Source organism: Dromiciops gliroides, chromosome 3 (assembly GCF_019393635.1).
Source record: "Dromiciops gliroides isolate mDroGli1 chromosome 3, mDroGli1.pri, whole genome shotgun sequence".
Classification (NCBI taxonomy): domain Eukaryota; kingdom Metazoa; phylum Chordata; class Mammalia; order Microbiotheria; family Microbiotheriidae; genus Dromiciops; species Dromiciops gliroides.
This window is the reverse complement of record NC_057863.1, coordinates 86,670,772-86,684,019: the sequence shown is the minus strand read 5'-3', so window position 1 is coordinate 86,684,019 and position 13,248 is coordinate 86,670,772. Positions and strand designations below refer to the sequence as shown.

General features: G+C 39.7%; 1 protein-coding gene across 1 annotated transcript in view; it reads left to right on the top strand.

The window, feature by feature from the left end:
* Positions 1-13,012, top strand: part of CD28 (CD28 molecule) — a 30,829-nt gene extending 17,817 nt beyond the window's left edge. Inside the window, exons 3-4 of the mRNA XM_043993360.1 lie at positions 1,428-1,552; positions 12,884-13,012. Coding sequence (XP_043849295.1) covers positions 1,428-1,552; positions 12,884-13,012 — 254 coding nt within the window. The remainder of the gene's footprint in view (positions 1-1,427; positions 1,553-12,883) is intronic.
* The last annotated feature ends 236 nt before the right edge of the window (positions 13,013-13,248 follow it).

The window sequence follows — 13,248 nt, the reverse complement described above, 5'->3', positions numbered from 1 at the left end:
TGAGAAAGCATGGGATTAGATGACACATTTCATAGGGCTTTAGTGTCATAGGAAACAACATCTTGGCCCACTGATCAAATAGCATTTTAGCAGGAGTTTTATGATGTTATCCTGAAATTTGGTTATAATGTAACATTATGGCAAAATAATATGGGTATGGGCACCATTGGGCAATATGGATATGGGTAGTATGCCTCTACCATTAATAAAGAAGCTCTTAATATTTGCATATAAACCAGTGATACAATAAAACACAAAATTAAAAATAAAAGATGAGAAGGAAAACCAAACAGAAACTTAAAATTTTAAAACTCATTCTACTTGCATAAGACACATTGTGATCACCTTATCTTATTTCTAAATTAAACATCTTAAAGCCCTTCAAGTCTGATTCAATCAATTTTAAGAGAGGAACTAAGGGAGCAGCTAGGTGGTGCAGTGGATAGAACACTAGCCCTGGATTCAGGAGGACCTGAGTTCAAATCCAACCTCAGACACTTGACACATACTAGCTGTGTGACCCTGGGCAAGTCATTTAACCCGCATTGCTCTGCAAAAAAAAAAAAAAAAAAGGAAATGGCAAACCACTCCAGTATCTTTGCCAAGAAAACTCCATGGAATGCATGGTCTACAGGGTAAGGAAGAATCAGACATGACTGAATGACTGAATAACAACAATATTTCAGAATAGCATTTTCAGGCAAGGTTGCCTGTCAAGGCTTAGCTTAAAATGAATTCCTTGTCACTGGTTTTCAAGTAGAATATGGATCATCATTCCTTTTAGGACAGTGTAAGAAGTATTCATGCTTTAGGGAAAGGTTGATGTAGATGACCTCTCTCTTCCCTTCCAACCCTGTAATCCTGTAACTCTACGATCTACCAAAATTGCATTCATTCTTTCAGACATCCTGCAATTCTCTTCATAGAATCAAAGAATGTTCAGGTTGGAAGGGACCTTTATATGATTATGTAGTTTCATCTCCTAGTTTTTCAGGTGAGGAAAATGAGACCCACAACCATCACTTAGCTTACTTACAGTAGAGTTAGCAGTTTCCATTACACAGTGTCCCGAATGGTACATGCAAATCCTAAAAAATATTAATGCTGCTCAGGATAGAGTTTATGGAGGATTCCACATTACAGTGAGGGGTGGGGATCTGGCAGGCTCTGAGAACATTTAAGGCATTGAGAGTTCTCATCTTAGGTCACACAACCGATTTACTCAAGATTTTCATTCTGAGTTCCAGCAATGACTAATACCTAATACAGAAGAGGACTCTCGCATGCTCTGGAGCAGTTGTCTGGGAACTTTAGGGTGTTGCTATTTCTCTCCATCCTTCTTGTTGTGTGATATTGTGAATGCACAGAATGAATTCAAATGCCACTCCTTGATGATTCTGACCCATTCTGTTTTCTCTCTATTTCAGAGAAAGAGGTCTGTCCGACTCCCAAAGCTTCCGAGTCTTCCAAACTCTTTTGGGTGGTTGCTGGAGCTCTGGCCTGCTTTGCTTTATATAGTGTGGCTGGGACAGTGTGTTATTGTTGCTGCTGGGTAAGAAATTAAGTACTTGTCTTCAGTAATGGCAATGATATGGCCCAACTGCTGCTTTTGCCCTAATCCTTAATCTATTCCCAATTGGGCATCTGCCTTCATAGGTGACCCTCACAATCTCTGAATGCTGCTCAAGTATGCTTGAGATAAAGTAAGTTCTTTATGAAAAGAAGAAATGCCTTGATTACCTTTCTCTAATGCCTCTAGATATTGATAGAGATGACCAAGGAGTAAGGAGAGATATAGAACATCCTGAGAATGTCCTTCCCACAGCCACGCAAAGAGTAATCAGTTTCTGGGCTAGCGACCATGTGAATCATGGTGTAGACTGTTGCATTGCCTTTGAATCTAGAAAAGAAACGAGATGACTTTTATCTGAGTCATATATTTTTTTCTACCTCTGATGAGGTTTAATTGTTAGAGGCCAAGCTTTGAGCTATCATTATGAAACTACTGTGGCGGTTGTATTCCTAGCAGACCCCCCTCGCCACCAGATCAGATTTTACTAACCGTAGCAAACCTTCAGGCAATGCAACTAAACCAGAGCATCTTCCTTTCTATGCCCTGACCTGCTCCCTCCTTCTTCCTCAGCTTTGTCATTTTGGTCTGGATTCAGACCAATCTAGAACATTGTGTAGACAAGCTAATGGCAAACACGAACCACTTCAACAAGGGTCTTTCTTTTCCAACCCTGAAATTGCTTCCATTCCCTTGTGCAGTTTTTTAGAATCCTGCAGTACTTATTCATGCCTTCTTTCACTCCTTCCCTCCTCCTTCCCCCACACTAACCTGTAAATCCTAATCTCCTTCTAGAATGGGAATACATACCCCTTCTACCTCCTTTTTTTTTTTTTTTGCGGGGCACTGGGGATTAAGTGACTTGCCCAGGGTCACACAGCTAGTAAGTGTCAAGTGTCTGAGGCCGGATTTGAACTCAGGTACTCCTGAATCCAGGGCTGGTGCTTTATCCACTGCACCACCTAGCCGCCCCCTACCTACTCTTTTATATTCCAGCTCCCCAAATTTAGCACGATGCTGAATATACAGAAGGTGCTAAATAAGTGTTTTTAAATGAATGAATTCAGTGCCTTCACTCCCATCTCCAAGTTGCTTTTAGTAGAGGAGTTCAATATACCTATACATTCCAGGTTAAATACAGACTATTGCCTATGGGCTTCCCAGAAAAGAAAACAAAGAACAAAAACAAAAACAAAAACAAAAATGCAGCCCTGGGCTTTGCTGCCTCCATGTGCTGGATAAATTATTTTAAGAACGAAAAGGCTTCCTTTGGAAGACACTTTTTAGTATATAGAATTATAGATATAGAAATGGGAAGGGGCTGGGGTGGAAGTTATCTAGCCTGACTCTTCTTACAAATAAAAAAAGCTGAGAGTGAGAGAGATGAATGACTTGATCAAGGTCACACAAAAACTAAGGGGCAGAGGGAAGGATTTGTACCGAAATCCTTTGACTACAAATCTAGTACTCTTTCTCCCGTGTCACTGCTTTGACCTCTCAGATTAGGGTTTCTGTTATGTATCCCCCCTCCCCCAAGTCCCACCCCAAGTCATGTCACAGTAATTGTTGGAATGTTAGCCTGGATTTGTGGCACAACCCTGAAGAAATGCTTCCAGGATTTTGGACCGACCCAAAGCAGAAACTATTTCCTGGTTATCGGGTGCATTTAGAGATTCTGTGAATTCTTTGGGATCAGTGATCTAGTTGTTATAAATATCCATGTTTACGGTATTGCGATAACTTGCTGAGTTAGCACACCAATTAATTATCTGCTCATCTGCTAAAGGATCCACTATAAGATAAGCTACTCAAAGGCAGTATCCAATACTTAGCATAGTGTCTAGTACATGGAGGGGATAGGGACTATTATTTCATTTGTATAGGGAACTCCCAGATGAAAAAACCACCTCCATCAATAGACATCATCATTTTCTCTTCAACTTTTGGTCTTTGAGTGTTGCCTAAAGAACTGAAAAGTTAAGTGACTTGTTTAGGGTTTTCTATGTCCAAGGTGGGAGTTGAACCTAGGTCTTCCTGACTAGCCACAATTCCACATTGCTTCTCAGTACATAGTAGGTAGTTAATAAATGCTTCTTGAATCCAATGTATGGTTCAAAGGGATTAATGTAATAGTAATGAGTTGGTATGTAGATAGCACCCTAAGATTTATAAAGACTTTACTTAGGTAGCATCTCACTCTCAACTACAAACTACTTGGAGGATCTGGCTCTGTAATTCTCATGTTAACAGCATAGAAGGAGTCTAGTTGATTATAGTGCAGTCTGAGGAAAATCTACAGCAAAATGGAGCCTTTGTCACACTGATCCCAATGATCAGGAAGTCCAGACACTTGGCCTAGAAAAGGGGCCACCAAAATCCTTAGAGGTGATTCGGTCTCCTAGTGACAATTGTCCCTTTTTCCACATTTGATTCCTAAACCCTGATACTCACAGACAAATGTGGTGAAATGGAAAACTCTCCATAGCTCAAAGAATAACAATGCCACATTTGAGCGGAATGTCAAAAACAAACAAAACAAAACACAAAATTCCTAAAAATTAGAGTATCCAAAAGAGGAAAGGATTTCCAGGAGAGGAATGGTATTCCCTTTACAGGATGTCTTCAAGCAAAGGCTGCATATGTTTCTAGTTGTGGGGAGGGCTGTGAGACTATAAGGGGCATCCTTGTTTAGCTACTTGTGGGACTAATTGTTGGAGGTCTCCTCCAACTGTGAGTGAGAGCCATTCCATGTTCCTCAGATTTCAGGCCCAGATTTCTTGGTGAAGCCTGTCTTTGTTGTTGTTTTGGAAAAGATACTTTGTGTTGACTAAGGAAGCCCCTACCCACAATCAAAGCTGCATAATGCTCTTATTTTTTATAATAAATAAATAAATGATTATTTTTTCCCTACTGGTGAAGAGTTTATTTTCTCTCCCTTCCATCACTTTTTCCCATTAAAATAAATACAAAAAAGCTCTTGAAACAAATATGTTTAATTAAGCCAAAAACACATTCCTTCATTGACCATGTCAAAAAAGTATATGTTATGTACTTCTTGCACGTGACTTACTGTATGATTGTTGGTGACTTGCTTTTAAAGGGGTTCTAGTTAAAGATGCAGTTCAGTAGAACAGAATGTCCCTAATGCCAACCTGTCAACAGTTATAAGCTTAGTGAGCTCTTAGGAACAGCTGCAGATTCATTCTTAGTTCTTGACCGGTAGTTCTTGACATTTGAGTGAATACAGTGCAGCCCTCCCCCAGGCTGTCATAGGCCCACATCTGTTATCCTTTCTGACCCTTCCAATAACCCAACTGTGCAAACTCATTCCCCCATGTAAAGAAATCCATTATTAACATGCTTCCAACATTAAGTGGCACAAAGAAAATGTAGAAGATATTTATGCTGGGGTCCCCATTTTAAGGGAACAATAAAAGTCAGTGTTTACATACAGCTTTAAAATTTGCAGAGTGCTTTTCATATGTTATCTCATCTAATCCTCAAAGCAAACTTAGGAGGTAGGTGTCATTATTATTATCCCCACTTTAAAAATGAGTAAACTGAGGCACAGAAGGTTAAATGATTGCCCAGGGTCACACAGATAATATCTAAGGTAGGATTTGAATTCAGGTCTTTCCAGATTCCAGGTCTAACACTATGCATTGTACTTACTGGCTGCCTAATCTGGTGGAAGAAATACAATGGAAAGAGAACTGGATTTGGAATCTGCTGACATGGGTTTGAATCTTGGTTTTGCTATTTATTTTGCTATCACTTAACCTTTGGGGATCTTAGTTTCTCATCTACAAATTGAGTACCTTACATCACATAGCCTTTGGGATCCCTTACTATTCTATGTCATAAAAAGGTAGAGATAGACTGGTACTTTTCTGGAAGTAGAAAGAACCAGCTTAGCAAAGCTTCCTCACTACAGTGGTGAAGTGGGATGGAGGACAGGGAGGGTATTCTCATTTGGGGCTGCTTGGGAATTGGACTCCATGGCCATCCCAGAGTTTAGAGAACCATGGTGGGAAGAGTTTATCCAATGAGCTTTTCACTTGCTAGAGTAGATTTAAGATATTGGAACCCATCCAGTTAAAGTTTGGAAAAAGCATATTCTTTCTGAATTTATATACTCTTCTCCCTTGTAAATAAATCCAAGAAAAAGCAGACTTTGTTGACTGCAATGTGTGGTCATATAACCATGACTCGACTATGCCCATACATAATGCCAATTGTGGTGCTTTTGACATAGCAGGTACTCTATATATGCTTGCTGAAAGAACAAGACCCAGGATGACTGTCATGCCCAATGCTGACTGCATACATGTTTTTGCCTTTGCATTGATGGAAAACATTGAATGAGCAGGTAGAGGCAGAGACAACAAAGGGTAGGTTTTTATTAGCAACTCTATGAAATGTGAAGTCATAAAAAATGTCAAGACTTCCTGTATGCCTATAGGCACACAACGTCTGTGAATCTATGTCTGCTTTTGGGGAGTGAGGAGTGGGTTCAAAAGACTACAAACTCTGTAATTGCATAGATCTGCTTGTGCACATGTTTCAAGGTAATTAATAACCCCACAGTCTGATTATCCTTCCTCCTTCTGTGGATAAGAACTTGAATTCTGAAAGATGAGTAGATAATCTGCAAAAAGTTTTGGGGAATAGATTCAGAGGGCATCTATATCACATGCCATAGAGCCATTCAGATGACCCCCAAGCAGTTCAGTGCTTCCTTACCATCGCTTTACTTATCTTGGGTTTCAATTCTCTGCAATCAATTTTGTTGTCTACTTCCCAGTCTGTAAATCATTCTTCTTGGTATACAAAGCAGATGGGAGAAGAGGAGTTTACAGAAGAATTTGGAGATGGAGTTGGAGAGGAACTCATATTGAATGACCTTGATTTGACTCAAAGGACCGAATAATGAGTGATAATAGGTAGAAGTCGTAGAGAGGCAGCTTCTGAGTCAACATAAGGAAAAATCTTCTGAATAATCCAATGTTAAATGGGCTACTTTGATGATAGTGAGCTTCCTATCCTTGGGAGTCAAATAGAACTAATGACTGTAAGGGATGTTTTAGGGGGGAGTCTTGCATCAGGGATGGATTGGACTTTACTTCTGAGGTTTTTTTTACTATTCTGAGATACCATGATCCTCAGACACATCCCTTTTATTTTTCATGATGAGTCTCTCTACCTGTGCCCTTGGTCTCATCTTCTCTCATTTCCCAGAGACTTCATTCTATCCCAACTATCCCCACTCTCTCTTGTACCTTACTCTTCACTGACTCTTCCTTTCTACCTATAAATATGCTCAAATATACCCTACCATGGGTTCTTAGTGTTTTTTTTTCCAAGTCATAGGCCCCTTTGGCATTTTGATGAAGGTCAGGGACCCTTTCTCAGAATAAAATCTTAAAATACATACAATAAAATGCATTGGATTATAAGGGGAAACAATTATATTGAAATACAATTGTCAAAATATTTTAAAAAGCAAATTCATGAACCCCAGGTTGAGAATCTCTGCTCTATTCTCAAAAAAATCCTTCCTATACCCTTCTTACTCCCTAGGCTTAGTATCTTTTTTCTGTCAGCAAATAACCCAAGCTGACCTTCCTAAATGAAGCAGGGAGATATTAAGATCTGGCCAACTAGTCTAGATTTTCCCCTTTAGGGTATACCTCTATGATATGTTACTCATTTGAGTTTTTGTGGACTAAGTTGTTGAGCACTGACACCTACTTTACCCTCTGGGTTTTTATTGTTTGAGAGGTTAGGTAAAAACTTATTCATGAATCCATTAAGAATAAAGAGGTGGGGCAGCTAGGTGGTACAGGATAGAGCACTGGCTCTGGAGTCAGGAGGACCTGAGTTCAAATCCAGCCTCAGACGATTGACACTTACTAGCTGTGTGACCATGGGCAAGTCACTTAACCCCAATTGCCTCACCAAAAAAAAAAAAAAAAAAGAATAAAGAGGGGTTGGGCTTGGATGAAGTTTTAGACTGGAACAGAAAGAGGAGTTGATGATAGAAGATAGAAGCTAGGGAAGATCAGGTCCAATTCCTTTCACATTCCATTGATGCCTGGGATAACTATCACTTCTAAGGCTTTCTGTAACTTGGTAGCTTTCTTTTTTTTTTTAATTTATGCTGGTCTTCCTGTCATTTCTAACAAGAAAAACTCTTAGAAAAACTCTTGGGACAGAAAGTAGGGGAAAATGTCCCTTCAGCTTAGGTTTGTCCCAAAGTAGTTCCCAGGAGGATTATGAGTTCTGATAGAAAGAAGAGAACAGATGGGCCTGTCCCAGGAGCCCTGAAATAGAAGGGGCAAATGGGAAGTTAGCCTAGAACTAAAAAGTATCTCAGGAGGCTATAACCTCCCTTCCTAAGTTCATGGTGAGGAAGTTGAGATGGTTTTTATGTCTATCGTCCAAGGACCAACATAGCTAAATTTAGTGAGGCCTCTTGCCAAGTTGATTACAGAGCGGTGAATTGTTTTGTCCATAGAAACTCTTGAAGACTGTCTATTAAGTTATAGAGGGGTTTCATTCTGTGTTGGTAGAGGGTATACCCATAAAAATGAAATTATACTCAGACACTTGGCACTTACTAGCTGTATGACCTTGGACAAGTCACTTAACCCTCATTCCCCTGCAAGAGCCAAAAAACCCCCATTAAATTATGGATCTCTGATGTATTAAAGAGTTATATAGTCAAACTTCTCCAAAGAATCTCATTCATCCATTGAGATTCAATGATCATTTATTAAGTGGCTTCTTTGTGCAAGGCACTAATTTGAGATTCATTGGATATAAAGATAAAATCAAAATGGGGCCCCTACCCAAAAGAAGCTTGCATTCTACTGGAGGTCACAGATAAATAAATAAAAGGCAATCAGTCAAGGGGCAGCTAGGTGGTGCAGTGGATAAAGCACCAGCCCTGGAGTCAGGAGTACCTGAGTTCAAATCCAGCCTCAGACACTTAACACTTACTAGCTGTGTGACCCTGGGCAAGTCACTTAACCCCAATTGCCTCACTAAAAAACAAACAAACAAACAAACAAACAAAAGGCAATCAGTCTGAAGGAGAGAATGCTAGCAACTATGGGGAGGAGAGAAGACTTCATAGAAGAAGAGGTACTATGATCCCTTGAAAGATGATAAGGATTCTAAAAAGCAGAGATAAGGAGGAAGTGTATTCTGGGATAGGGGTGAATGGGTAGAGAAGGGAGATGGAATGTTCAATACAGGAAATAGGAGTTCAAATTGGCTGGAACATAGAGAGCATGGAAGGAAGAAATGGGAAATACAGCTAGAAAGATGGTTTGGAGGCAGTCTATGGATTTTTAAAAGTTGGGTAAAGGAGTTTACATCTTATCCTAGAGCCAGCCAGTGAAGATTTTTTGGTCAGATCTATACCTTAGAAAGACTATTAGTGAAGGGTTGATTAGAAAGGGGGAAGACTGAGAATAGAGCAACAAAATTAGGAAGTTATTAAAATAATTTAGGCACTATTTAGGATTTGGGTAATGTAAATGGAAGAAAGGGGACAGATCTCAGAAATGTTAGGGAGCACTTGGGAACTGACTGGAGAGTGAGGGAAAGATAAAAGTCAAGGACGATCCTAAGGCTCCTAATATGAGCAGGTATAGTGGAGGTAGAGAAAGACTGAATAGATTTCTGTTAACAAAAAACCCCCAAACTTTAATAATTAAAAAAAATTATTAAAAACATTTTTGAAATTTAAAATGGATTGGAGGGGGGGGGGAGAGAAAATGGAGGAATGGATTGGGCGGGGGAGAAACAATGAGTTCTGGTTTGGACATGTTGAGTTTGAAATGCCAACAGGACATCCAGTGGAACTATCAGGCAGGTAGTAATGAAGGTAAGAGGAGAAAGATTAGGGTTGAATGGATTAGTTTTGATCTTCATAGAGATGATCATTAATCCCATCGAAGCTGATAAGATTACTTCAGGAATTCCTTTCTCTGATGAGAGAGACCAGGACTAAACTTTGGGGGCTACCTATATTTAGCAGGTGGGAGATGGATGATGATAATGGTCAAATAGGTAGGAGCAAAAGCAGGAGTGTATTCTGGAAGTGGGGTGAATGGATAGAGAAGGGAGTTGGAATGTTGGATTCAGGAATATCATGGAATCCAAAGGAGGAGACTTGAAGCCTTTGCTTTTTCATTAACCACTCACTCCATAATCCATTATAATATCATTTTTCTCCCTTCATTCTGTTGAAAATGCTCTCTTGAAGGTCAACTATGACTTCTTAATCACCAAATGCATTGGCTTCTCCCCAGTCCTTAATCTTCTTTATATCTTTACAAAATTTCACGTCATTGACTGCTCAGTCCTTGATGCTCTATTTTCCCTTACCTCTTGGGACACTGACCACTCTTTATCCTTCTTTTACTTCTCTGACCACTCATTTTTCGTCTCATTTGATGGTTATTCTTTTGTGTCCCAACACATTAACTGTAGGAATGCCCCAGTCTCTTTTCTTGGCCTTCTCTTTTCTTTAGAAATGCTTGTTAATTTATTGATTTGGTGATCATCTCTTCTCATGGTTCCTGTTTCTCCACTGATAACTTTTAAATCTATCACCTACTGCCCTGATCTCTCTCCCCAGCTTCAGTCTTCAATTTTAATTGTTTGTTGTAGGCTTCATCTAGATCAAAACTTCTTAAACTGTGGGTCACAACCCCATATGGGGTGGTATAACTGAATTTGGAGGGTCACAAAAATTGGACAACAGTAAAAGGTTATATATACCTATTTTAAATACCTTTATACCCAGGGTCATGTAAAAATTTCTTGGGCAAAAAGGGGTTGCAAGTGGGAAAAGCTTAAGAAGCCCTGACCTAGATGACTAGTGAACAACTTAAACACAAGATGTCTAAAACAAAAACTGTCATTGCTCCCTCAAACCATCTCTTCCTTAAAGCTTCTTTATTTTTATTAATGACATCATCATTTTCCTGATCTATTCTCCTCTCTTCCCTGTCCGTCTTTGATGGCTGATAAATTATCAAATTCTGTCATTTCTACTTCAGTAATGTCTCTCATTAGAAATCAGTTCTTTTCTTTCTAACCCCACTTTCACCAACATCTCTTGGATGAAGTGTTCAGCTTGCCCCTCCACTAGTAATAAAGATGTGCAAAGCTTTGGGATGTTATAGTTTGGTGTTGAGGTGAGTCCATTGTAACAAAGATGCATCAAATGTAAGGTCAATAAAATGAGAGTTCTTTAGATAACTAAATTTCTCTTTGGCCTTGAGTGTCCATTAAAAAGCATTAAATCACTTTAGCAAGTTAGAGAAAAGTGCCATCAGGATAGAAAGCCTGAAGATAAGGGAATGATAATACTCTGAAAAGCTGAGGAATCATTGCTGGTCTTTGGCTGAGGCAAGGTTCTCCAATGTAGCAAGGAATCTGGTTTGTGTAGGTCTATATGGACCCTACAAACCTTCTATGTGCTTTTAGACTCAATCCTCTTCCTGCTCAAATGATCCTTTATCTACACAGGCAAATAATTCATGTATAGTTATTGAGAGATAGTTCAGACCAATTTGGCATGGATTCTGGCAGTAGATGAGGCTGTTGTTGGGACAGACAAATACTTGTTGAAGCAATGATTAGAGTACCACCTCCTATCCCCATAAATCTTAAAATACTGGATACATGAACTTTTGAAAAATTACAGAGGTACAAGCTCAAATAGTATAACCCAGGGATAATACAGGTCAGACTAAGCCTGGATCTTTCATTTATCATGTTTCCACACCTGGACCACATTGTGTCACAGTATGCTTGCTAGAGGTCTACTGTGGTGAATAGTCCTGTCCCTGCCAATTGGTTCATAAGACCAGGCATCAAGGTACCAGTCCTAGATGGTGATGGCATTTTGGACTGTACAGTGCTGACAAAACTTAAAAACATTTTAAAAAATTGAACTTAACTACAAAAAGAGAGAGCATTTCAGTATACACCACAGAACACAGAAAGAAGATTCTATAGGAAATCATGTATCTACTTGCCCAGTAGGAGATATCAGTCAGTTCAGTTTTAGTGAGTCTAAGCAGGAAGCAGAGACTGCTCTGCAAGATGCTTTGTAAATCTCAGTTTATAAATTGTTATAATTAATTGTATTATTGGCATTACTTTTTTTTGCGGGGCAATGAGGGTTAAGTGACTTGCCCAGGGTCACACAGCTAGTAAGTGCCAAGTGTTTGAGGCCGGATTTGAACTCAGGTTCTCTTGAATCCAAGGCCTCTGCTTTATCCACTTATCCATCTAGCTGCCCCCCATTGGCATTACTTCTTAACTAGACCTGTGAATTAACTGATATGAGGAACCATTAAAATTCCCTCTACCAGTACAGGTCAGTGTCTGTTTTGCAGTTTTAGTCTTAGCCCAGGGTCATACAGGTAGTCTGTGTCAGAAACACACTTGAACCCAGACTCCGAGGCTAGCTTGCTACCCATTGCACCATACTGCCTATCATTATTTATTATGAGTAGGAAATAAGAATAGCATCTCTACATTATGGACATTGCTAGCATTGTGGAAGTCATTTGCATTTATTTGTACAGAACAGGTCCTCCAAACAAACCAAGTTTAGAGTGGTAATCTCTTATAGCCTCAGGCAAAATCCTACCCACAGGATCTTTATCATGATGAAGAATTATCAAGGACTAAGGTGCCAGCAAACTATGATAGGCAATAGACTTTAATACTCCAAAAAATCAATTCATCTTTTGAGTCTAGCCTTTAAGCCTCTCTGAGCTTAAGCAGCCTGGTCCATGAACAAGAGGCATTACAAGCATATAGCCTGTCAACCACACCATGCTCATAGACTTTTTAGCTTGCCAGAGCTTGAGTTTGACTAATATAATCTCCAAGAACCCAGTCACCTACACATCACAATGAGGCATCAGAACAGAATTTCAGTGGAGGAGTAGCAGGTACCATACAAAACAAATGATTCATCGGTGGATCTTGCTGTGAGGAAATACCCTCACTCATGGCGGGCATCAGAGGGGTGGATTCTAAAAATCCACATAGCTAGACACAGCCTTCAATATTTGTTGCTGAGACAAAACACTGCAGCCCACTGCCCACTTTCTTTCCAAAGTTTCCCTGTGTGCAATTCACTCGAAGACTGTTGGTAACCATCTTTATCTCATAGGTAATACCCTGAACAGTTTCCAAAAAGACAAGTTTTTGATGTTTCACATTTAAAAAAAAAAAGTAGACTGAGAAACCTTCCTACTCTCCTTTTTTTCCCCACAGTTGAAGAACAAAAAGAACAGAATTCTTCATAGTGACTACATGAACATGACTCCTCGGAGACCAGGACCAACTAAAAAACATTATCAGCCTTATGCCCCAACCAGGGACTATGCTGCCTATAGATCCTGACACAGATGCCTATCCAGAAGCAAGCCGGCTAACACCCCTATATCTCCTCAACCCCATTTGTCTGGATAGGAAATGACCATCACCCAGCTCTAGCCGGTTATATACGACCTTTCGCAGGCCACCCATGCCTCTTTCCCGAAGAGGATAACCCAAGTATTTAAGATCATTTTATAATGTTATGAAATAGGGACTTCTAAAACATTTTTTTCAGGAGTAGGCAGGTTCAGGTTTCCAAG